General features: G+C 38.4%; 1 protein-coding gene across 2 annotated transcripts in view; it reads left to right on the top strand.

Annotated features, from left to right (window-relative positions):
• Nucleotides 1-27313, top strand: part of LOC136858548 (nose resistant to fluoxetine protein 6) — a 233412-nt gene that overhangs the window by 10640 nt on the left and 195459 nt on the right. Inside the window, exons 2-3 of one of the 2 annotated variants that reach the window (XM_067138166.2) lie at nt 3187-3413; nt 26619-26812. In XM_067138166.2, coding sequence (XP_066994267.2) covers nt 3187-3413; nt 26619-26812 — 421 coding nt within the window. Of the gene's footprint in view, nt 1-3186; nt 3414-22186; nt 22439-26618; nt 26813-27313 lie in introns of those variants that run through there. The other variant, XM_067138168.2, reaches the window with a different exon arrangement.

The raw sequence follows: 27313 nt of genomic DNA, 5'->3' as shown, positions 1-27313 counted from the left end.
GGATCTACAACCAGTTGTATTGAGATACGGAACCACTCATCAGAAATGCATATTTATTGTGTTATGGACATACACAGCGTACACCACATAACAACAACGTTGCTCATAGTAATTGTTCAAAGTGATGACCGCCAGTCTCAAGGCATGCATGGCAATGCCGCATGAAGTTCTCCTGCACTCTCTCAAAGATCCCTGGTGTCTGTTGTACCAGGAGACAGGCAGCTTGGACCCTAGCAATCAGGTGTTCATCTGTTTCTACAGGGATTTCATATGCCAACGACTTGAAAACATCCAGAGATGTGAGATCCAGTGATTGCGCTGGCCATTCCTACAAAATATTTATTTATGAATGAAGTTCTATTTTTCAGTTTACTTGTGAATATTATTGAAAACTCCGTGCATAAGACTCGTTCAAAAATGTATTTGAGAAACAAGCTCTATTATTGTTCTGTTTGTGAATATATTTATTATACAGGAATGTTTGCATTAACAGTTGTTCCTCATTTCACATGCATGTGTTCATGTTAATTATGCCCCCCCCCCCCCAAGCCTGCACAAAAGGACAAGGACAATCTCCATATCACTGCCATTTTCAAATCAATCAGCTCTCTCTTCATCAATCAGGTCTACTTAGCCCCCAACGAGCTCATTTCTGCTTCCCATTCTGCATCAACACTCACTGAAGGGACAACTTGACAGATCTTCAGTCTTGATGTAGGAACTAAAGGATGAGAAGAACAGATAAAGACAGAAAAAGGGAAAGCAAAAGATAAAGAATAGAAGGACAGGACAAACACAGAAGGAGAAAAGAATTCCAGTGGGTGTATAAGTAATGGAAAGGAACAAGCAAGTGACAAATCAAGATGAACAATGAAAGGAACATAACAGGATAAATACATGAGAGATCAGTGGGGGAAGAGGGAGTCCCAGAAAGAGGAGACAACGACAAACATGAAAACATAAAAGGGCACCAACAAAATCTTCAAACCTTCTCTCCTCATCAATCTCAGTTCTTCTACTTCCATTTTTGTTGTTCCCTCTTTCCACACTAATCTGTCATGTTCCTTTAATAGTTCCTATTTCTAAATGTCTTAACCATTCAATGACCTGCATTTAGGTGGCAGATTTCCTATCAGGTATTTAACTCATATTTACATTTATTTTCAATTGTATTTTTCTTAAATATTTTCAACGGACTTGGAAATTTATCAAACATTTCCCTTGATAATTTATTCCTATCCCTGACTCCTCGGCCCATAAATGTCATTCCATGCCAACTCACCACTGACAGCTCGAAACGTACCACATATTACAAACCATCACTCTCATTTTTATTTTTTTGCTAGTTGCTTTACGTCGCACTGACACAGATAGGTCTTATGGCGACAAACTCTCATTTTTGTACCGTATTGAAAATAGTGATCTCACTTAAAGGAGTATATTTATTACCCCACCTATTCAATACAATTAGGTGGGGTAATAAATATACTCCTTTTGTAAACTAAGTGAGACATACCGCATAGACGAGCATCTCGTCTCCTTACTCTCAAGTCTTCCCAGCCCAAAGTTTGCAACATTTTAGTCACACTACTCCTTTGTCGGAAATTACCCAGAACTAATTGTGCTGCTTTCCTTTGAATTTTTTCCAGTTCTCATATTAAGTAGTCCTGGTGAGGAGCCATACTCTAACTGCGGTCTTACCAGAGACTTATACACCCTCGCCTTTACATCTTTACTAAAACCCCTAAATACAAGTACTCTCATAACTATGTGAAGAGCTCTGTAACTTTCCTTAACTATCTTGTTAATATGATTAACCCAATGAATATCAATCCATATATTAACAGCTAGGTACTTACATTGTTCCCCATGATGGTGGTGGTGGTGGTGATTATTGTTTTAAGAGGAAGTACAACTAGGCAACCATCCTCTATATAACACTAATCAGAGGAAAAAGTGGAGGGGATCCGACACTTCAAGAAATGAAGATATCGGTCAAAGAAAGTCAAGGGCCACGAAGGGCGTGAAAATGAAAGACTCCCTAGCCCTTGCAAACCTAATAGCGTCGGGGTCGGAAAAGAACAAGAGTTGACCAAGAGAGGTCGGATAGGATAGATGAAGGTGAGGAGCCTGGCACAAGTAAGTGGAAGCAATGCCAGGACTCAGCTGAGGGCCCCGTGGTCGCTAACCCACGCTCCAAAGTTCAGAGCCCCTGAGGCCCCTTTTAGTCGCCTCTTACGACAGGCAGGGGATACCGTGGGTGTTATTCTACCGCCCCCACCCACAGGGGGAGTTCCCCATGAGATACTATCGCCACATCAACATAATAATTAAAACTAAGAGGAATTTTCCTCTAGGTGAAACTTATAACTTGACTTTTCATCCTATTTACATTCATACCATTGTCTGCTGTACATCTCACTACATTGTTGAAGTCCCTTTGCATTCGCTCACAATCCTGCAACTCATTTACTACTCTATACAGTATAACATCATCCACAAATATCCTTATCGGTGACTCCAGATCTTTACTCGTATCATTTATATATATATAAGAAAACATAAAGTTCCAATAATACTGCCCTGCAAGACCCCCATCTTAATCATTACAGGATTAGATAATGCTTCACCTACTCTAATTCTCTCTACTATTTTCTAGAAATGTAGCCACCCATTCAATCACTCTACTGTCTGGTCCAATTGCCCTCATTTTTGTCAATCATCTCCTATGACATACCCTATCAAAAGCCTTGGATAGGTCAATAGTGGTAAGTCCATATTACCTCCTGAATCTAAAATATCTGCTATATCTTGCTTTATATTGGGTAATCTATGAATATAATTATGCAATAGAAATGAAAGATTTCAACCAGCCATTGGTTGTGCTATTACAGATACTGTACATTTATTGTACCTCTATTCCACCTATGATGGATAGATATTGTCTTATAAGAGGTGAGGGAACTTTCATCTCTACATTAAATCCATTAAATCATATTCTGCAAAGGTATGAATCATTCCATATACAGTACTGTACTGTACTGTACTGTACTGTAATTAAGATATAGTAACTAATGACCACAACAATTACTGTAATGTGAGAATTAGTATGAGGTGTTATTATAATTTACTGCTACTGTAATCATGAGCAAATCTCAGAATTTTAATGAAAGTTTTTTTCCATAGTGCTCGACTCCAGTGGAGTTCCAGAGTCAGGCTTCCTATGGGGGAACAACTACTGGCTGGGATCTCAACAACAGTGTCTGGACATCCCCAACAAGAGACCACTACCTATAGCTAACAGTACAAGATATAATGATGTCCTGGCCTGGCCTCCATTTGACATCCAGTTCTACACAGCTACATTTAAGTTAAATACTAGCTTGCAAGTCCATGTTGGACTGCTCAGTGAGGTAAAAACATGTTCACCTTAGTGACCTAATAGTGCAATGCAAATTTAAGAATAAGTTAAAGTACTGAATCCAAACTCTAAATATAAAGTAGATGTCCTCTTAACTGGCTGACCCAGAGAATAATGTTGTTTCTGGTTTCCCATGGTTGTAAACGCCAGCTCTCCACCCAACTCTGTTCTGCTCACAAATAAGATGCAACTTGTTTCATATTGCTTACAATAGTAGATGCTGTTTTTAGTTACTTTGCTGATTTATTCAGTGCAATAAGCAGGTGTACTATTTTAATGATTATAAAATGAGTACTGGGAAAAGAAAAACATAAAGAAATAAATGAACTGGATTAAAGCCACTATATATATATATATTTATTAATAATAAAGCCAAGCTTTCAGCCAAATTGCATTGGCCTTCATCAGGGCATGTGAAGTTTTGCCTCCGACAGTGAGCAAAGAAATTATCTGAAGGAACATGGAAGTCATGCCCGTACTATTCACGGCCTACCCCACTAACTGGACACAAGGATCGTGGCGCTGTGCTGTGGTGGTTGGGAGGGAAGTTACTGATGCACCGCCCTCTGTCAACAGTTTGAGTGCGTCCCGCTGTGCCATGGTGGTGTTATGCATGTATTTCTGCAGTACAGGTCTCCATGTATTTGATAACTTGAAGCCGTCTTCCCTGTTGATGTTATTTGGGTGCAGCTCTATCTCTTTGGCTTCCCTCACAAGACGAGCATAGAAGTCTTTTACAGGCACGATGACCTTCGCCTGGTCAAAGAGGATTTCATGGTCTGTACTGTAGAAATGTTCTGCTACGGCAGACTGGCTTATAGCATTCTCCGTGGAGGATGAAAGAGCAACATTCTTTACCGATCTGATGTGCTCTTTCACTCTGGTGCTAACAAGCCTTTTTGTCATGCCAACATATGAACAACCACAACCACATGGAATTTCATATACGCCTGGTGTTTCAAGACGTGGCTCCTCTTTGACTGGTCAAAACAGGGATTTGAGCTTCCGGTCTGCGGTGAAAACTGGAAATACATGCATAACACCACCATGGCACAGTGGGACGTGGATAGTACGGGCATGACTTCCATGTTCCTTCAGATAATTTCTTTGCTCACTGTCGGAGGCAAAACTTCACATGCCCTGATGAAGGCCAATGCAATTTGGCTGAAAGCTTGGCTTTATTATTAATAAATATATATATATAGTGGCATTAATCCAGTTCATTTATTTCTTTATGTTAATACAATGAGCCACGAAAACTTACGTTCATTAATTAGTAACCCCTATGGAGAGGATATGTACTTGAAGGTTAGAAAGTTCGGTGAATTGGGAAAGAAAATATCTCAGTCAATCACCAGACTAGCCTTCTTGAAGAGATGCCGTGACAGTGACATGATGCCCACATGGATCAAGATTAAACATCATATGAAAACAACTGGAGCCAAGAAGATTCTGGCGGAAGCCAGCAGACGTTTGCTGCGAAATCAAATTCAACAAACTAGGAGGGATTTGGATAAGTACAATAAAATTACACTCAGTTTATTCATGGAGATTAGCATTAACTTTCAAACTGAACATTGGGCCTTGATAGACAGGATAACGTATGAGCAGGCCGAATGTGTAAAAGAGTATAGTAGAGACAATCAAGAAAGGAAATTTCAGAAAATGGTCCAACGCAAACCACCAGAATTAGATTATAACAAGGTCATAGTAAATCTGTCTGATAAAGTACTGAACCAGAACTCAATATCAGTGCTAAAGAAAGGTTTTAATTTCACTGTGGCGCCGAGAAGAATCCCAGTAGAGAAGATTGTCTGTGGGGTAGAGTGTGCCATCAGAGATTTACCGTTAAATAAGGCGGAAGAAATTCGTCAAGATGTATCTTACATGCTTAGAAAAGCGAAGCCACCACGTCAAAACCTGACCAAAGGTGAACTTAAAGAAGCTAATGTGTTTCGCAAAGACAAGAGTATAATTGTAATTCCAGCTGACAAAGGTAATGTTTTAGTCATCATGAATACAACTGATTACGAAACAAAAATGAACAACCTACTGGAAGAAGAAACGTATAAGAAAATTAGGAATCCCACTAAGAAAATTAATACACAAGTCACTCGACTAGTAAAGAGCTCAACACTTCCAGAACACGTGCAGAAGTCCTTACTAAATTCAGACCCGGTACCTCCAGTCATTTATGGCCTTCCAAAAGTACACAAGGATGGCGTGCCACTAAGACCAATCGTGAGTGCCATTGGTTCTGTGACCCATGAGTTAGCCCGCTATATTTCATCACTGCTACAGCCAGAAACAGGGAAGACAGAACATCACATTAAAGATTCGAAACATTTCTTGCAGAAGTTACGTGAACTACGGGTGGACGAAGGTGACATCCTGGTAAGCTTTGTTACGTCACTTTTCACTAATATACCTGTAGAAGAAACACTGGCTTACATTGGAGAATACCTGTCTGAGGACTTGACCAATCTGGCAGCAGTTTGTTTAAAATCCGCTTACTTCTACTACAAAGAGGATTATTACGAACAGACAGAAGGAGCAGCAATGGGTTCACCTTTGTCACCAGTGGCTGCTAATATTTTTATGGAACACTTTGAGTCTACTGCATTAACAACAGCGCCATTGAAACCTAAGTGCTTCTATCGTTACGTGGATGACACATTTTCGGTCTGGCCACATGGAAGGGAAACTTTAAATGAATTTTTAGAGCACCTAAATTCCATTAACAGTAAGATCAAGTTCACAATGGAAGTAGAAAATGAAGGCAAATTACCTTTTCTTGATGTGTTAGTATACAAGAAGAACGATGGTACACTAGGCCATGCAATGTACAAGAAACCTACACATTCTGAAAGATACCTTCATAACTCTTCACATCACCACCCCTCCCAAAAAGCAGCTCTCCTCCGAACGTTATATACTAGGGTGAATAATGTTGCAGACGATGATAACCACTCGAGTGCAATGAGAGAACTGACAACATCCATGAAGAAAACGGCTATACATCTGGAGACATAACACGAGCTGTGAAGATCAAGGAGCCTAACTTGAATAACACCAACCAAGACTACAGCAAAAAGAAAAAAAGTATTCCTTCCTTACGTGGCAGGTATAACTGACAGAATAGGGCGCATTCTTAAGAGTACAATATAATTCCAGTTTTCACCGCAGACCGGAAGCTCAAATCCCTGTTTCGACCAGTCAAAGAGAAGCCACGTCTTGAAACACTGGGCGTATATGAAATTCCATATGGTTGTGGTTGTTCATATGTTGGCATGACAAAAAGGCTTGTTAGCACGGTGAAAGAGCACATCAGATCGGTAAAGAATGTTGCTCTTTCATCCTCTACGGAGAACGCTATAAGCCAGTCTGCCATAGCAGAACATTTCTACAGTACAGACCATGAAATCCTCTTTGACTAGGCGAAGGTCATCACGCCTGTAAAAGACTTCTATGCTCGTCTTGTGAGGGAAGCCATAGAGATAGAGCTGCGCCCAAATAACATCAACAGGGAAGACGGCTTCAAGTTATCAAATACATGCAGACCTGTACTGCAGAAATACATGCATAACACCACCATGGCACAGCGGGACGCACTCAAACTGTCGACAGAGGGCGGTGCATCAGTAACTTCCCTCCCAACCACCACAGCACAGTGCCACGATCCTTGTGTCCAGTTAGTGGGGTAGGCCGTGAATAGTACGGGCATGACTTCCATGTTCCTTCAGATAATTTCTTTGCTCACTGTCGGAGGCAAAACTTCACATGCCCTGATGAAGGCCAATGCAATTTGGCTGAAAGCTTGGCTTTATTATTAATAAATATATATATATAGTGGCTTTAATCCAGTTCATTTATTTCTTTATGTTAATACAATGAGCCACGAAAACTTATGTTCATTAAAAGAAAACATAGTAACAATCTGGCAGAAAAATTGAAATAATTTTGAATCTGTGTATTTATTATTATTGATTTAAGCCCACTAAGGAGCGCTGGTGACTAGTTCTTCCTCGATGCTCTTCTTTGTTCCCAATATCTCTTGAGCCCTGCTGATAATTTCTCCTTTCTCTCCTGTGAAAGGGGCTTCCGACTTCTAGGAACTCTAGGTGGTGGGGTCCAAGACTGTACCATAGCACAAAATTTGGAACGATCTTCTATATCAATATCTGAAATCCCAGCCGAATCCAAGTCCTTCTGTACTTCATTAAGCCACAAGCTTCCAGTCTTGTAGCTTTTAACCAAAGAAAAGATCTTCTTGGTAAGCCTGTTGCTGTCCATTCGTTGTAGGTGTCCATAGAACTTAAGCCTCCTACGTCGCATGCTGGTATTGGCTGATTCTGTGTAGTTATTTAGTAACAAAATAATAGTCGAGAAAAGTATGGTACATGTATGGTGATAGTGCTATAAATTGATGGATAGGCTCTTTATTTTAATACCTACCAACTGATGAGCCCAGCCTAGCACATGGGGGCAAAACACTGGCAACCAGGAATGAGTTAGCTGGAAAATTTATAATGTCCAATAACGGACCGTTTATATTGGTATTATAAATTTACTCATTCGGAACAAATATTTCATATTCCCTATGGGAATCAACATCTGTATCATCTGATGGCCAAGCAGGCATCAATTTTTGATAATGAGACAAAGTCTCTCATAGTGCATTGGCACTGCCGGTGGCTACAATTAGCCTACATAGTGGCCTCCACGGTATGCACTGGCCATGCATCTTGGTAGATGTGCTAGGTACCAACTGATGAGCCCAGCCTAGCACACGGGGGCGAAACGCTGGCAACCAGGAATGAGTTAGCTGGAAAATTTATAATATCCAATAACGGACCATTTATATTGGTATTATAAATTTACTCATTTGGAACAAATATTTCATATTCCCTATGGGAATCAACATCTGTATCATCTGATGGCCAAGCAGGCATCAATTTTTGATGAGACAAAGTCTCTCATAGTGCATTGGCACTGCTGGTGGCTATAATTAGCCTACGTAGTGGCCTCCACAGTATGCACTGGCCATGCATCTTGGTAGGTGTGTTAGGTACCAACTGATGAGCCCAGACTAGCACACGGGGGCAAAACGCTGGCAACCAGGAATGAGTTAGCTGGAACATTTAAAATGTCCAATAACGGATCATTTATATTGGTATTATAAGGGTCTGGTCCCAACCAGGCTGGATGAATGGGCATTTACTGTACTCATTCTTACAAGAATATGATTTTCTATCCCTCTGTGTGCCTGTGATCTCTAAAAATATAGCAGAGCTAAGCAGGATCCATCATTGATGTCAATTTGGATTGTTACTTATGAAAATCTCCGAATATTACCAAAATAAGCAGTATCTCAATATGAGTAGCAATAAGTGAGCTTCACTTCCTAAATAAATAATTGATGAAACCTCTGATGTAATCCCACACCAACTAGGTTATTGTATACAAAATAATGCTAGGATAGATATTATTGGCAGCTTCCATAGGTAAGAACTATATAGACTCATTCAAGCACTCTTTAGATTTATAAACACATACAATTTTGTTGCTCAGACACATGTTGAAGTCAATGTGATTGCTAGCCTGGTGAGCTCAAATATATAACACAGACATTCTAGCCATCTTGTAACATTGTAACAGAATGGCCACCTACAACCAGTATGGTCCATGGTACTAAACCAGTCCATGGTAATAACATACAAACTACCAACATGCAATGGATAAAAACATATCTAACATACTGCCTACCAAAAGGCATCTTGCCTTTTCTATTTCACCATTATTCATCTGCACAGTCACTACATGAATTAATCTGTCACTGCTGGGATGCACATTCTTGATTACTGCCATCTTCCACTGCATAGGAGGTACATTATCTGTTTGACTAAGTCTCTAGGCTGAAGAGTGGGATGTTTCCTTGCCCATTTATTCCTTTCCAATATAATTGGTCTGTTATTGAACATTATAAATTTTCCAGCTAATTCATTCTTGTTTGCTAGCATTTTGCTTCAGTGTGACAATTTGGGCTCATCAGTTGGTAACTAGCACACATACCAAGATGCACGGCTAGTGCATTGGTACTGCCGGTGGCTCAAAGTAGCCTATGCTGTAGCCTCCATGGTATGCACTTAGTGCAGTGTTCTCCCCAGAAACATTCGCCAGCTGGGTGGCACAAATGAGTAGCCGGGTGGGGAATACTACGTAAAAAATCAATACTATAAAATTTTAATTTACTCCCCTCAGGGCATTAATCATAATAATAACAATAATGATAATAAAAATCGTATGGCCTTAGCTGCCGTCTGAAAGCATTTTAATCTGTCACCATTTGGATCGTCAATTTCGATGTTATGTTTTACCCTAGACCTACTACATAGCAGAGAAAACCGAATCTCTCTTGGACGTCTATGGCTGAGTTTTAATGAATTTTGTTGGGTAAACACCAAATGTATCACCAGAGATCATTTACATGCCAACGTCGTATGACATGGAGTGTCAAATGGACCTTTTCCGCCCTTCAAAAATCTGACTACCTCTGCCGGTTTTGAACCCGCCATCTCAAGATCTGGAGGACAACACTCTACCACTGATCCACAGAAGCTATTAACAATGACATTTGCAGGTAAATATTTACTGCAAAATTGAATTAGTTTAGTGTTATTATCATGAATAAGACATAACAAAATATTTTGAATTTCTGGTGTTCTAATGTTCATTCATAATCATGTAACACCGGGCTTACCACTCGGTTGCTGTGGAGTGTCATACGGATTTGCGACGTCGTGCGCAATCGAGTGCTAATCCAGACACTGCTCGCTCACAACACTACGTGATAGTCAACCTAAACATTTCAACTCCAATGTAAGCCTAACTGATGCAATCATGCTGACAATAATGAAGATTTATCATTTAAATGATCAGTTTTACAGTATTTTCGTTTTAATTTGGAGCACCCAGTGACTCAAATATATGTTAATATTATGTAACTAGCACATATTTAGGTTATGCTAGCCAGGCGGTCAGTAAAAACGTCTAGGGAGAACACTGAAGTGTGCTAGTTACCAACTGATGAGCCCAAATTGGCACACTGAGGCAAAACACTGGCAACAAAGAATGAGTTAGCTGGAAAATTTATAATTTCTAATAACGGACCAATTATATTGGAATTATGAATTTACTCATTAAGGACATATATTTCAGGTTCCCTATGGAAATAAGTAACTATATCATTCATTCATTTTCTGTAAGTTATTGAAGAATTCATTTGACCATCTCCTTCAGAAGCTCTGAGTTAGCTGCTGAATATACTGCCATCTGGATAAGGTGGTGATGGGAGAAGAACAGATTGTGATCAGGGAGTGTAGTAATTGGCTCTCCTATTAGGAAGTGGAATGGAGTGAGGTGAGAACAGTCTAAAGGTTCAACATTTAAGTTGCTGAGAGGATGCAGGTTTAAGCAAGCTTCAATTGTAAGGGTTGTCAATTCTTTGTAGGTGAAGCAATAAAAACCTATCACTCTTCTGAGGTGATATTTCTGACTCTTGAGAGTTGCTTCCCAGATTCCAGTGAGTGTGGCGCAGCAGGAGGGATAAAATGCCATGTCACTCTCATGCCTGCAGTTGCAGTCAAGTGTTTGAGCATTGTCTTGTAGAAAAGCATTGATTTTTTTTAGCTTCTCTGATGAAGTTCTAGCCATTATAGTAGAAAAACTGGAGTTAGAAGTCCTAATGGATCGAAGATGGATGAAATTATTGATAGAATCATGCATTTTGTCAAAGTGGCTGTGTATTGTTCATGTTCTTTTCTTAGGTTACATATTGTATGACCTGAAATTGATCCTGAGCTGGTGTCCAGATGAGTCCTAATGTTTTTAATGCACCATTATCATCATCTATGATGATTTGGTTGTGTCTCTCTGAAAAGAGCTGGAATTTAATTCAACATTCTGGGTAGTTAGAGCTCCATTTCCTTAGGTTGAAACCTCCACGATTGAGAAGGATTTGTACGATAGTTTTTCAGAAATTTTGATTGCTTTGTATAATTCATCCGTACTGGAAATACAGTCATCTATGTAGAAGTCTTTATTTATGACCTTTGCTGCATGAGCGAAGTTGGTATCTTCTTCTTCAGCGAGTTTCTTCATGCATCTTTTGGTGAGGAATGCTGAGGATGCTATTCTGTAGGTTATGGTTGTGAGAGGGTATGTTTTAATTGGTTCTTGTGGCCTTCCTCTCCAGAGTATACATTGTAAGTTGATGTTCACCTGACAATACACATTTTCTATGTCCACAGTAAATGCTGTTAGTCAAGTCCAGAATCAGATGATTATAGAAAAGAGATCTTCTTGAATGGTTGGCCCTACACGATGAATATTGTTGAGAATTACACCATTGTCGGTCTTAGCCAATTTAGCCAATGTCCGTTATTGGACATTATAAATTTTCCGGCTAACTCATTCCTGGTTGCCAGCACTTCACCCCAGTGTGCTAAGTTGGGTTCATCAGTTGGTAAATAGCACACCTACCAAGGCACATGGCTAGTGCATACCATGTCCAATAACAGACCAACTACATTGGTATTATAAATTTACTCATTCGGGACAAATATTTCAGTTCCCTATGGGAATCAACATCTATATCATCTGCCAAAGAGTCAAAAATAACACGTTTTTGTTATTGAACTTGAGTCCTTTATGACAGCAAGATGTGGAATGTAATGGTGATTTTCTTCCTCCAAGGATTTCACAGTAATTTCTTTCATGAAGCCAAGGGACTCATATTCTCGCATGAACTTAATATATTCCTGGCGAAGCCTTTCATTGCATTTCAATCTTTTCTCTAAGGACAGGAAATGCTGAACTGCCATTTGTTTAGATCTACCAAGGTTTTGAGATTCCTTCTTAATAGGGAGTTCTACAGTGTATCTGCCTGATGTGTCTCTTCTAGTGTGTTGCTGGAAGTGTGTTTCACACTCCTTCTTCTGTAGTGAAGGCACAATAGTGTCCACCTCTTCTATGTTCCAAAATTGTTGAATTTGGTTTTCTAGGTGCCAGCTCCGTGGTGTAGGGGTAGCGTACCTGCCTCTTACCCGCAGGCCCCGGATTCGATTCACGGCCAGGTCAGGGATTTTTACCTGGACCTGAGGGCTGGTTCGAGGTCCACTCAGCCTACGTGATTAGAATTGAGGAGCTATCTGATGGTGAGATAGCGGCCCCGGTCTAGAAAGCCAAGAATAACGGCTGAGAGGATTCGTAGTGCTGACCATACGACACCTCGTAATCTGCAGGCCTTCGGGCTGAGCAGCGGTCGCTCGGTAGGCCAAGGCCCTTCAAGGGCTGTAGTGCCATGGGGTTTGGTCTGGTTTGATTTGGTTTGGTTTTCTAGGTTGCAGTCAGTGGGTAGGAATAGACGTTCATGAGATGTTGTTTCTTCATCTTCTTTTCTTGTTTATAGATAGCTACCACTAATAGGTGGCCGTTCTGTTACTAAACCAGTCCATGGTAATAACACAAAAACTACCAACATGCAATGAATATAAACATATCTAACAGTTTTAAATATATGAAATACATTATGCCACTATTCTACTTACCTGAAACTATCCTAATTGCATTACAATACTAAAGGAATATAATATATTAAGTAATGGAAAGGAAAAAGAATGTTGAATAATGTCATATATAGATATGAACATGAACATAAGAGCCACGATCAGAATACTATAGTGACTGGTATCCTGATTCTCAGGATTTTTTACTAGATCACTCAGCCACTGACCATGATTCATGAACTATGAACTAGGGCGTGACTATAATAATCCAAGCCATGAACCCCACCTAATGTTTTTTTTTTTTTTTTAATGGTTCATGTTTGTGGGTTACTGTAGTCACGTCCTAGTTCGTGAACCATGGGCAACGGCTGAGTGGCCTAGTAAGTGGTCCTGAGAGTCGGGATACCAGTTGCTATGGAATGGGAGTGGGCATCTCGGACATATTCTGAGTCCTGGCCCTCCTTGTGCTCAGGCGGCTAGGACTATACAATCCACCGGTGGTCCATAATCCATTAGAGGACAGATCCTCACTTGGACTATGTGCAAGTAGGGTAGCATCCTGCTTCATGAATCGACCGAGCTCAGAACATTTTAAGCAAGCCTCGGACCTATGGGAGTAACGGAGTCCCACTCCCATTAGACAGGCGAGGGACTCCTTGGAAACAACTTGGCGAACGTAATGGAATTCGATGGGGAACTATCAATATTAATGGGGCTTATGGAAGAAAGAAAGTAGAACTGGCTGAGTCAGCAAAGAGGATGCATCTGGATGTGCTAGGAGTAAGTGATATTCGGGTAAGGGGAGATAACGAGGAAGAGATAGGAGATTATAAAGTGTACTTGACGGGTGTTAGAAAGGGAAGGGCAGAGTCTGGGGTAGGGCTCTTTGTCAGGAATACCATTGCACGCAACATAGTTTCTGTTAGGCACGTAAATGAGCGAATGATGTGGGTAGATTTGTCAGTGGGAGGAATTAGGACAAGAATTGTGTCCGTGTATTCACCATGTGAGGGTGCAGATGAGGATGAAGTTGACAAGTTTTATGAAGCATTGAGTGACATCGTGGTCAGGGTCAACAGCAAGGATAGAATAGTGCTAATGGGCGATTTCAATGCGAGAGTTGGGAATAGAACTGAAGGATACGAAAGGGTGATTGGTAAATGTGGGAAAGATATGGAAGCTAATGGGAATGGGAAGCGTTTGCTGGACTTCTGTGCTAGTATGGGTTTAGCTCTTACGAATACATTCTTCAAGCATAAGGCTATTCACCGCTACACATGGGAGGCTAGGGGTACCAGATCCATAATAGACTATATCTTAACAGACTTCGAATTCAGGAAATCTGTTAGGAATGTACAAGTTTTCCGGTGATTTTTCTATGATACAGACCACTATCTAATCTGTAGTGAACTAAGCTCTAGGCCTAAGGTAGAGAAAGTGAAATCTGTCTGCAAACGAATAAGGGTAGAAAATCTCCAGGACGAGGAAATTAGATGGAAGTACATGGATATGATTAGTGAGAAGTTTTGAACAGTAGACAGTAAGCAGGTTCAGGATATAGAAAGTGAATGGCTGGCATATAGGGATGCTGTAGTAGAAACAGCAAGGGAATGCCTAGGAACAACTGTACGTAAAGATGGGAAAAGGCGAACATCTTGGTGGAATGATGAAGTGAGAGCAGCTTGTAAACGTAAAAAGAAGGCTTATCAGAAATGGCTCCAAACAAGGGCCGAGGCAGACAGGGAGTTGTATGTAGATGAAAGAAACAGAGCGAAACAAATAGTTGTTGAATCCAAAAAGAAGTCATGGGAAGATTTTGGTAACAACCTGGAAAGGCTAGGTCAAGCAGCAGGGAAACCTTTCTGGACAGTAATAAAGAATCTTAGGAAGGGAGGGAAAAACGAAATGAACAGTGTTTTGAGTAATTCAGGTGAACTCATAATAGATCCCAGGGAATCACTGGAGAGGTGGAGGGAATATTTTGAAGATCTTCTCAATGTAAAAGGAAATCATCCTGGTGGTGTTGTGAACAGCCAAGCTCATGGGGAGGAGGAAAATGATGTTGGTGAAATTATGCTTGAGAAAGTGGAAAGGATGGTAAATAAACTCCATTGTCATAAGGCAGCAGGAATAGATGAAATTAGACCTGAAATGGTGAAGTATAGTGGGAAGGCAGGGATGAAATGGCTTCATAGAGTAGTAAAATTAGCATGGAGTGTTGGTAAGGTACCTTCAGATTGGACAAAAGCAGTAATTGCACATATCTATAAGCAAGGGAACAGGAAGGATTGCAACAACTATCGAGGTATCTCACTGATTAGTATACCAGGCAAAGTATTCACTGGCATCTTGGAAGGGAGGGTGGGATCAGTTGTTGAGAGGAAGCTGGATGAAAACCAGTGTGGTTTCAGACCACAGAGAGGCTGTCAGGATCAGATTTTCAATGCTATGAGAGGAATAGGCAGTTACGTTTATGTTTTGTAGATCTAGAGAAAGCATATGACAGGGTACCGAGGGAAAAGATGTTCGCCATACTGGGGGACTATGGAATTAAAGGCAGATTATTAAATGCAATCACAGGCATTTATGTTGACAATTGGGCTTCAGTGAGAATTGATGGTAGAATGAGTTCTTGGTTCAGGGTACTTACAGGAGTTAGACAAGGATGTAATCTTTCACCTTTGCTGTTTGTAGTTTACATGGATCATCTGCTGAAAGGTATAAAATGGCAGGGAGGGATTCAGTTAGGTGGAAATGTAGTAAGCAGTCTGGCCTATGCTAACGACTTGGTCTTAATGGCAGATTGTGCCGAAAGCCTACAGTCTAATATCATGGAACTTGAAAATAGGTGCAATGAGTATGGTATGAAAATTAGCCTCTCGAAGACTAAATTGATGTCAGTAGGTAAAAAATTCAACAGAATTGAGTGTCAGATTGGTGATACAAAGCTAGAACAGGTCGATAATTTCAAGTATTTAGGTTGTGTGTTCTCCCAGGATGGTAATATATTAAGTGAGATTGAATCAAGGTGTTGTAAAGCTAATGAAGTGAGCTCGCAGCTGCGATCAACAGTATTCTGTAAGAAGGAAGTCAGCTCCCAGACAAAATTATCTTTATATCGGTCTGTTTTCAGACCAACTTTGCTTTACGGGAGCGAAAGCTGGGTGGATTCAGGATATCTTATTCATAAGTTAGAAGTAACAGACATGAAAGTAGCAAGAATGATTGCTGGTACAAACAGGTGGGAACAATGGCAGGAGGGTACTCGGAATGAGGAGATAAAGGCTAATTTAGGAATGAACTCGATGGATGAAGCTGTACGCATAAACCGGCTTCGGTGGTGGGGTCATGTGAGGCGAATGGAGGAGGATAGGTTATCTAGGAGAATAATGGACTCTGCTATGGAGGGTAAGAAAAGTAGAGGTAGACCAAGTCGACGATGGTTAGACTCGGTTTCTAACGATTTAAAGATAAGAGGTATAGAACTAAATGAGGCCACAACACTAGTTGCAAATCGAGGATTGTGGCAACGTTTAGTAAATTCACAGAGGCTTGCAGACAATCAATCAATCAATCAATCAATCAATCAATCAATCAATCAATCAATCAATACTGATCTGCATTTAGGGCAGTCGCCCAGGTGGCAGATTCCCTATTTGTTGTTTTCCTAGCCTTTTCCTAAATGATTTCAAAGAAATTGGAAATTTATTGAACATCTCTCTTGGTAAGTTATTCCAATCCCTAACTCCCCTTCCTATAAATGAATATTTGCCCCAGTTTGTCCTCTTGAATTCCAACTTTATCTTCATATTGTGATCTTTCCTACTTTTATAAACGCCATTCAAACTTATTCGTCTACTAATGTCATTCCACGTCATCTCTCCGCTGACAGCCCGGAACATACCACTTACAAGTAACTATTCTCATTTTGGTTCTGTATTGAAGTTGACGTATGTCTCAAATATTATTACAATATTATAAGCCCACCTGTTCAATACAATACAATGTGATCCACTATTTCATATGGTCAAAATTTTTTATACATAATACATAAAAGTCAATGGTACATGTTTCACCCTCCTTACGGGCATCATCAGCCTATATCAATCTTAAAAATAATACATGTAGAGTCATTCTAATCTTATAAATTATAGGTTAAATGTTGAAAATGATTTCGTAAAATATTATACAATAACATCTAAAACAACGATAATGCACCAAAGTATGTTAAAAGAGAGTAAATTAACAGTTTTGAAGATTAAAACGTGATTAAACATGAAATTTTGAGAGTTTAAAACTAAAATGGATTTTTTTTTTTATATAGGCCTATATATATATATATAATATCATTAAGACTGTGATGGCCTTGAGTGTAAACACAATCATCAAAGGGGGATGTTTCTTCAATTCCCAAGTTGAATCCAAGATGGTAAAATCACTGTCAGTTATTTAAAACGGAAGTGTGAACGTAATAAACATGTTAAAATGTACATGGTTAGGATATCTGAAAGTCGAAAAGAAAATGAAACGTCATGTAGAGGCGTTGCTAATGATAAAACGTATGTCAAAGCTAGCGGAGTTCAGAAATTATGTGATAGTCGATTGGAAGTAGGAAAACTTAGGGTCCACCTTTTCAATACAAAAAATGTTATAGATTTATTTATAACATGTATTTGCACTTGGGACTAGTTTCGACGCTGTTTTTGCGTCATCATCAGCCAAAATGTGGGAAATAGGCCAGCATGTAGGCATTTATATTACACAAGGCGTTACATTAAACAATACACATCTTACACGGAGATAAAAACAGGGACGAATATAGAAACAAATGAATCGTTGAGAAAACAAAAGTTATACATATTAAAAATAATCTTAACCACACATCTTGCAGTGCGAAAGTAATCTTCTTGAATGATTCCTGAATATAAAACACACGCGCACACATTACTGAAGAGCCAGTAGGCAGGACAAAGTAAAGTGAAACCTTAAGAGTTCTTCTGAGAAGAGTTCATCATTTTTTCTATGTTCCGACTAACTAATGAAGTCTCCCTTGAGTTCCTGATAAACATACACAGCAGGAAATTCTCTTTCACTCTCAACAATAGCTATAAAGACCAACAGTAAATTTCATTTTAAATATTGTGCGGAGACGTGAAAGCATGAACTTGAACATGATATAACTCCTTCATTTAACCCAATATTTTACACAAGGTGTTACATTAAATAATACACATCATACGAGGAGATGAAAACAGGGACGAATGTAGAAACACATGCATCGTTGAGAAAGCAAAATTTATACATATTAAAAATAAGCTTAACCACACAACTTGCAGTGCGAAAATATTTGCCTTGAATGATTTCTGAATACAAAACGCACGCGCACACACTTCTAAAGAGCCAGCAGGCAGGAAAAAGTAAGGTGAAACCTTAAGAGTTCTTCTGAGAAGAGTTCATCATTCTTTCTATGTTCCGACTAACTAATGAAGTCTCCCTTGAGTTCCAGATAAACATACACAACAGGAAATTAAACAATACACATTTTACAAGGAGATAAAAACAGGGAAAGTTATACATATTAAAAATAACCTTAACCACACATCTTGTAGTGCGAAAATATTCGTCTTGAATGATTCCTGAATACAAAATGCACGCGCACACAGTTCTAAAGAGCCAGCAGGCAGGAAAAAAGTAAGGTGAAATTTTAAGAGAAGAGCTCATCATTCTTACTATGTTCCGACCAACCAATGGAGTCTCTCTTGAGTTCCTGATAAACATACACACCAGGGAACTCTCCTTAACTCTCAACAATAGCTATAAAAGACCAACACTAAATTGTATTTTAAATACTGTGCAGAGATGTGAAAGCATGATCTTGAACATGATATAACTTCTTCATTTAACCACCTTTGAAAAAATTGGGTTAAATGAAGGAGTTGTATCATATTCGGGATCATGCTTTCACGTCTCTGCACAATATTTAAAATGAGATTTACCGTTGGTCTTTATAGCTATTGTTGAGAGTGAAGAAGAATTTCCTGTTGTGTGTGTTTATCAGGAACTCAAGGGAGACTTCATTAGTTAGTCAGAACATAGAAAAAATGATGAACTCTTCTCAGAAAAACTCTTAAGGTTTCACTTTACTTTTTCCTGCCTGCTGGCTCTTCAGAAATGTGTGCGCGTGTGTTTTGTATTCAGGAATCATTCAAGACGAATATTTTCGCACTACAAGCTGTGTGGTTAAGGTTATTTTTAATATGTATAACTTTCCCTGTTTTTATCTCCTTGTAAAATGTGTATTGTTTAATTTCCTGTTGTGTATGTTTATCTGGAACTCAAGGGAGACTTCATTAGTTAGTCGGAACATAGAAAGAATGATGAACTCTTCTCAGAAGAACTCTTAAGGTTTCACCTTACTTTTTCCTGCCTACTGGCTCTTTAGATGTGTGTGCGCGTGCGTTTTGTATTCAGAAATCATTCAAGGCAAATATTTTCGAACTGCAAGTTGTGTGGTTAAGCTTATTTTTAATATGTATAACTTTTGCTTTCTCAACGATGCATGTGTTTCCACATTCGTCCCTGTTTTCATATCCTCGTATGATGTGTATTATTTAATGTAACACCTTGTGTAAAAAATTGGGTTAAATGAAGGAATTATATCATGTTCAAGTTCATGCTTTCACGTCTCCGCACAATATTTAAAATGAAATTTACTGTTGGTCTTTATAGCTATTGTTGAGAGTGAAAGAGAATTTCCTGCTGTGTATGTTTATCAGGAACTCAAGGGAGACTTCATTAGTTAGTCGGAACATAGAAAAAATTATGAACTCTTCTCAGAAGAACTCTTAAGGTTTCACTTTACTTTGTCCTGCCTACTGGCTCTTCAGTAATGTGTGCGCGTGTGTTTTATATTCAGGAATCATTCAAGAAGATTACTTTCGCACTGCAAGATGTGTGGTTAAGATTATTTTTAATATGTATAACTTTTGTTTTCTCAACGATTCATTTGTTTCTATATTCGTCCCTGTTTTTATCTCCTTGTAAGATGTGTATTGTTTAATGTAACGCCTTGTGTAATATAAATGCCTACATGCTGGCCTATTTCCCACATTTTGGCTGATGATGACGCAAAAACAGCGTCGAAACTAGTCCCAAGTGCAAATACATGTTATAAATAAATCTATAACATTTTTTGTATTGAAAAGGTGGGCCCTTTAAGTTTTCCTACTTCCATTCTCAGTTCAATACGGACAAAAATGAAATTCTTAGGTTTAATTAGTCGATTGGATCTAAAAGATAGTCAAGTTGATGTTATAATTCCGTTGAAACATTTGTTGGAGGAAATGATCAGGATTTTCTGAAACAAAATGAAAGATGGTGAATAATACCGTACTGTACAAGAGACTTCCTGTACGTCAAAAATGCCTAATGCGGTACTTACTCGTACGGTGCGTATTAAGTATGTCAGGTTGTTTCAGCAACGCTAGCTTGACTGGGTTTTCGACTTCTAGTATTATAACGGTGTGGCTGAGGCAGTGAAGGACATGGAGGGGGGGTAATGGTGGGTGGAGCCTTGCGCGCATGTGTTGTTATTGGAGGGCTGTTAGGAGCAAGATGAGCGGGCCTATCATTTAACGAGGTGGTGGAAGCTTTAGAACAAGAAGTTCTAAAAATTTGCGGGATTGTATTATGTTTTGAATTCACCATGCCTAATAACTTTGGAGTTAGCTCATATAAGGGATTTTTTACTTCCGTGGTATCGTTAAGATTATGATCTTTGTTATAGGCTTGGTCTAAAAAGATGTAAAGATTTTCTAATTCATTCATAAGCTTTCCTTTGCCTATGCATTTCAGAATAGTGAGATCTTTATCAATTGATGTAAACTGATGTCCTGTTTCACTCATGTGTGAGCTCATCGCTGAATATTTGTTGTGCTTTAAGGCATTATAATGCCCCATATATCTCGTATAAAAGCTGCGCCCAGTCTGTCCAACATAACTAAATCCAAACTGGGCACAAGTAAGTCTGTAAATACCAGATCTCGAAAAATGGCTGTTTTTATAATTGACTTTATTATGATTAAAAAATATACTTTGATTTGTATTTACTGTTCTGAAAGCAATATTAGTGTCGTATTTCTTCAGTGTGTTGGCGATCTGGTGGATGGCTGGGTTATTGTATGTAAACGTAGCGAAACTAGTTTTTTTAGGTTTATCCGGAATGAGATTCGTGGATAGTTTATATTTAACTTTATTGATTAACTGGTTAATCATTTCAACCTTGAACCCATTAAGCTTGGCCAAATTCCTTATATAGTTTAATTCTATTTTTAAGTTGTTAGGGGATAGTGGGATTTTTAAGGCTCTGTGTATTAAATTATAGAATGACGCTTGTTTTTGAGATTTAGGATGTAAAGAGGAATTATTTATGGTTATAGGAGACTGTGTGGGTTTTCTGTAGATTTGAAAATCGAAAGTATTATTGGCGCGCGTGATCGTTTTATCTAAAAAATTTAAGGACTGTTTAACTTCGCCTTCTTTAGTGAATTTTACATTAGGGTCAATTTTATTTAAAATCTCTAAAACTTCGTCGCTGTTAGTAACATTTTTGTCAATAACTACAAAAGTGTCGTCCACAAATCTCAGCCATAAACATATACCTTTTATATGTTCTTTGATTTTCGTGTATTCTATTGAGTCCATGTAAATGAATAGGTGACCATAAGGCTGTAATAATGGATGTAGGGCTGGTACCAAAAAGGCTTAATAAGAGGGTTACACAAGACAAGAGATTGTACAGAAAACTAAAGTTGATGAATTTGGGACTTACCTTAAATCACAATTCAGTTGTTGGATAAGTGAAGGGAGTAATGTGGACACACTTTGGGCTAAATTCAAAGGAATCATTTGGGAAGGAGAGAAGAGATTCGTACCTGTTAAGAAGGGTAAAATGACCTCAGACCCTGTTTATTACACAAGGGAAATAAGAAAATTAAAAAGAAAATGTAGAATAGTAAACAGGAAAATCAAAGAAGGTAGGGAGAGTAGAGAAAGTAGAAAACAGCTAATGAGAGAACTGAATAGAGTGAAAAAGGAAGCAAAAGAGAATTATATGAATGGCATTCTTCAAGAGGGTAATGACCACAAAGGGAAATGGAAAAAGCTGTATTCATATATTAGGAATCAAAAAGGAAAAGGAATCCAAATTCCTACAATGGTGGGAGAAGGGGGTGAACACTATTTAACAGATACTGAGAAAGCAAACCTCTTTAGTAGGGAATTCCGAGATTCAGTAGAAGATTGTCAGGACTTGGAAACCGTAACAGAAGATAGAGAGGGAGAGACACAGAGGGAAACAAGAAGCTTCTCATTCACAAATGAAGATATTTTCAGAGAAATCCAACTGCTTCAACAAGGAAAAGCAGCAGGAAGTGATCAAATTACTGGGGAGGTATTAAAGACAATGGGGTGGTATATAGTGCCTTATTTAAAATTTCTCTTTGACTATGTCATAAATAATAGTGTGATACCAAAGGAATGAAAAGAATCTATAATAATACCAATTTATAAAGGAAAGGGTGATAAAAGGAAACCAGAGAACTACAGACCAATCAGCCTGACCAGTATAGTTTGTAAAATACTGGAGAGTTTAATAGCAAAGTACATCAGAGGGATATGTGATGATAAAAATTGGTTCATGAGGAGCCAGTATGGATTTAGAAAGAAATTTTCTTGCGAGGCACAACTGGTGGGATTTCAGCAGGACTTATCAGATCAGTTAGATTCAGGAGGCCAGTTAGATTGCATAGCCATAGATCTTTCCAAAGCCTTTGATAGAGTGGAACATGGAATATTATTAAAGAAATTGGAGGGAATAGGATTGGATGTAAGGGTTATACGTTAGATAAGAACATTTCTAAATTCAAGGGTTCAGAAAGTCAAAGTTGGAAATAATATATCCCAGGAAGAGAAAGTCTGGAAGGGAATTCCACAGGGTAGTATAATCGGTCCGTTACTTTTCTTAATATATGCAAATGATTTAGGGAACAATATAACATCGAAGATAAGATTGTATGCAGATGATATAATTGTTTATAGGGAAATAAATAACATTGAGGATTGTTCAGAATTACAAAGGGACCTTGACAGTATCCAAGAATGGGTTGAAGAAAATAATATGAAGATTAATGGAGGCAAATCAACTGTTACAACATTTACAAACAGGAGCTTTAAAACTGAATTTGAATATACTTTGGATGAGGTAGTTATCCCAAAAGATGGCAAGTGCAAATACTTAGGTGTGAGATTTGAAAGTAATTTGCACTGGAAGGGTCATGTTGATGACATTGTTGGGAAAGCATACAGATCGTTACATGTCATAATGAGACTACTTAAAGGATGCAACAAAGAATTAAAAGAAAAAAGTTACTTAAGTATGGTTTGTCCATTATTGGAATGTGCAAACAGTGTTTGGGATCCTCACCAAGAATACCTAATAAAAGAACTAGATGGTGTGCAGAGGAAAGCAGCAAGGTTTGTAACAGGGGATTTCAGGAGAAAGAGTAGTGTATCAGAAATGTTAAAGGAACTTGGGTGGGAAACTTTAAGTAAGAGAAGGGAGAAAACTAGACTTATAGGATTATATAGAGCCTATACAGGAGAAGAAGCATGGGGAGATATCTGTGAGAGGCTTCAGTTGGAAAATAATTATATTGGTAGAACTGACCACAAGTACAAAATTAGAAGGAATTTTAGCAGAAGCGATTGGGGTAAATTTTCTTTCATTGGGAAGGGCGTGAAGGAGTGGAACAGTTTACCAGGGGTAGTGTTTGATCCTTTTCCAAAATCTGTACAGATATTCAAGAAGAGAATAAACAACAACAGAGATAATAAATTAAATGTTAGAGGGCATTCGACCAGTGCAGGATATTGTAAATAATAAATGTGTGTGATTAAATTAATTCCATCCCCTGGTCTAAGGAGTTTGGACAGCCCAAGTAGGGGACTGCCTGTAGGGGTGAAGTATAGTGGGGACTTCGAGGGCCCTGGGACCGCTACGGTAGCTGTGAAGGCCCTTCAGGAACTTTGAAAAGTGGTGGCAAAAGGGGCTCTGGTTAAGACGCAGCAGGTCGTTATGCTACTTAGGTTCCAAAATGGGTAAAATATAAATATGTAAATAAATTCAGTGTTAATTTTAATCTTATACCAGTTGTATAGTATTATTAGAAGTAATTTCACATACCGTACTGTATATGAGTTGACTATGTTTGTAAGATATTATAAGTAGAATTTTGTAAACAATAGAATAGAAAAAATTATTAGCGTAAATTGTATAATATTGTATTCTAGGAAAATTTTCTTCGTCTCCTGTTAATTTAAAATTTAGTCCTTGACAATAATGTATTTTAGTGTACCATTTGCCACCGAGGTAGACACCTCATTTGCAAATAAAGAGATTTTGATTTGATTTGATTTGATTTGATTTGATTTGAAATATCAGCCAAGATGCCGGACAAAGGGTCACCCATGGCTAAGCCAGTCTGTTGATAAATCTTACCATTAAAGGAGAAAAAGTTGTTATTCAATACAAAATTCAGGATCTTCATAAATTCATCAATTTCCAGCTTACTCAGGCTGCTATGTTTTGAAATATTGTCATAGATAATTTTGACTGTTTCTTTAGTAGGTATATTTGGGTACATGTTTATGACATCATAGGAACACATTATATGGTTAGGTTGTAAGTCAAATTTACTTAAAATATTGTAAAATTTGATTGAATTCTTTAAAGGAAGTTTATTATTAAACTTATAATGTTGTTTTAGAAAACCGTGGATATATTTGGAAACTTTATAGGTAGGGCTATTACAGCAATTAATAATCGGACGTACAGGAATGTTGTTTTTATGGATTTTAGGTAGAGCTCTGGCTATTGGAATGCTGGGGTTCATATTGGTCAGTCTCTGCTGTTCCTGTTCATTGAGAAGGAATGTGGAGTTCTTAATTAGAGATTTTAAATTACGTTGTATTCTTACGATAGGATCTTTGCCAACTATAGTATAAATCTTGTCCTTAAAAAATTCTTCAGTTTTATTTATGTAATTGTCCTTATCCATTAACACCATAGACCCTCCCTTGTCAGCTATTGTGACTATGATGTTGTTATCTTCTATTTTCGTTCTCAAATTACGTATTAAAGATTTTTGATTAGAGTCAGATTTAGCATTAAGTTTTTTAACTAGTGTAGGTAATCACATTGTATTGTATTGAACAGGTGGGCTTATAATATTGTAATAATATTTGAGACATACATACCACTTAGTCGAGCAGCTCTTCTTCTTTCTCTCAATTCTTCCCAACTCAAACATTGCAACATTTTTGTAACGCTACTCTTTTGTCGGAAATCACCCAGAACAAATCGAGCTGCTTTTCTTTGGATTTTTTCCAGTTCTTGAATCAGGTAATCCTGGTGAGGGTCTCATACACTGGAACCATACTCTAGTTGGGGTCTTACCAGAGACTTATATGCACTCTCCTTTACATCCTTACTACAACCCCTAAACACCCTCATAACCATGTGCAGAGATCTGTACCCTTTATTTACAATCCCATTTATGTGATTACCCCAATGAAGATCTTTCCTTATATTAACACCTAGATACTTACAATGATCACCAAAAGGAACTTTCACCCCATCAACGCAGTAATTAAAACTGAGAGGACTTTTCCTACTTGTAAAACTCACAACCTGACTTTTAACCCCGTTTATCAACATACCATTGCCTGTTGTCCATCTCACAACATTTTCGAGGTCACGTTGCAGTTGCTCACAATCTTGTAACTTATTTATCACTCTATAGAGAATAACATCATCCGCAAAAAGCCTTACCTCCGATTCCACTCCTTTACTCATATCATTTATATATATAAGAAAACATAAAGGTCCGATAATACTGCCTTGAGGAATTCCCCTCTTAATTATTACAGGGTCAGATAAAGCTTCACCTACTCTAATTCTCTGAGATCTATTTTCTAGAAATATAGCAACCCATTCAGTCACTCTTTTGTCTAGTCCAATTGCACTCATTTTTGCCAGTAGTCTCCCATGATCCACCCTATTAAATGCTTTAGACAGGTCAATTGCGATACAGTCCATTTGACCTCCTGAATCCAAGATATCTGCTATATCTTGCTGGAATCCTACAAGTTGAGCTTCAGTGGAATAACCTTTCCTAAAACCGAACTGCCTTCTATCGAACCAGTTATTAATTTCACAAACATGTCTAATATAATCAGAAAGAATGCCTTCTCAAAGCTTACATACAATGCATGTCAAACTTACTGGCCTGTAATTTTCAGCTTTATGTCTATCACCCTTTCCTTTATACACAGGGGCTACTATAGCAACTTTCCATTCATCTGGTATAGCTCCTCCGACCAAACAATAATCAAATAAGTGCTTCAGACTGAATGCTGAAAGGCATAACAGTCTATACTGATAATGTATGTATGTATGTATGTTACATTTTTATTTTATTTCATACTGGAACAGATTCATCATGTTCCCTGCCTAGTTTCTAAACACTTAAAAAGAAAAAGCCCCTGTACAAGTTATGTTTTGCTGTTGGCAGGATCTCATCATAGTAGGCCTATGTCTCCCCAGTACATGCTCTCCTGCGGAGATCAGCCCAAGGGTAGAGTCGTACATTAGCAGCAGGCAATTACTTGTACAGAATGTGTACAATGTGGACATGAAGTTACAGCAGGTACGATCATTGCAGGATGATGGCAAATGGATTCTGCAACCAGGATACCTGATCACAGTGTAAGTTATCATATCCTAGCTTCACTGAAATACAGCTTATCTAGTTAAATCTCTTAAGAACTTTCTAATACATATTTCATAATTACTTTCCAATAAATTATAATGTATGATTAATAGGTTTGTTTTTCAGATCTGGAGATAATGTATTTCAAGTCCCCCCTTATACAGGGTGATTCAAAAGGTTGAACAGAAGGTATAGCAGCCAATAGAGTGTTCAAAGCACATCATCTTCAGAGCAGGAATGTACAGGCCTAGTCTAGCACAAAACACTGCATCAGGACAATGGCATAATGGATAGTTTATTTATTTTTCCAAAATGCTCTACATTCTTAAACAATGAAAACAGACTGTCTATCTTTATCCAACCCAGTGCCCCACTTTAACGCAAGCTTACCAATTCTAGAGTTTATTACACTGATGTGGTAACTGCACTGAATGTGGTGGGTGACAGTTTGAACAGCATTTGTAAACAACATTCACTGTCCAGTGTACAACTCCATT

This window comes from Anabrus simplex, chromosome 1 (assembly GCF_040414725.1).
Source record: "Anabrus simplex isolate iqAnaSimp1 chromosome 1, ASM4041472v1, whole genome shotgun sequence".
NCBI classification, from domain to species: domain Eukaryota; kingdom Metazoa; phylum Arthropoda; class Insecta; order Orthoptera; family Tettigoniidae; genus Anabrus; species Anabrus simplex.
This window is presented reverse-complemented; position numbering and strand designations above follow the sequence as displayed.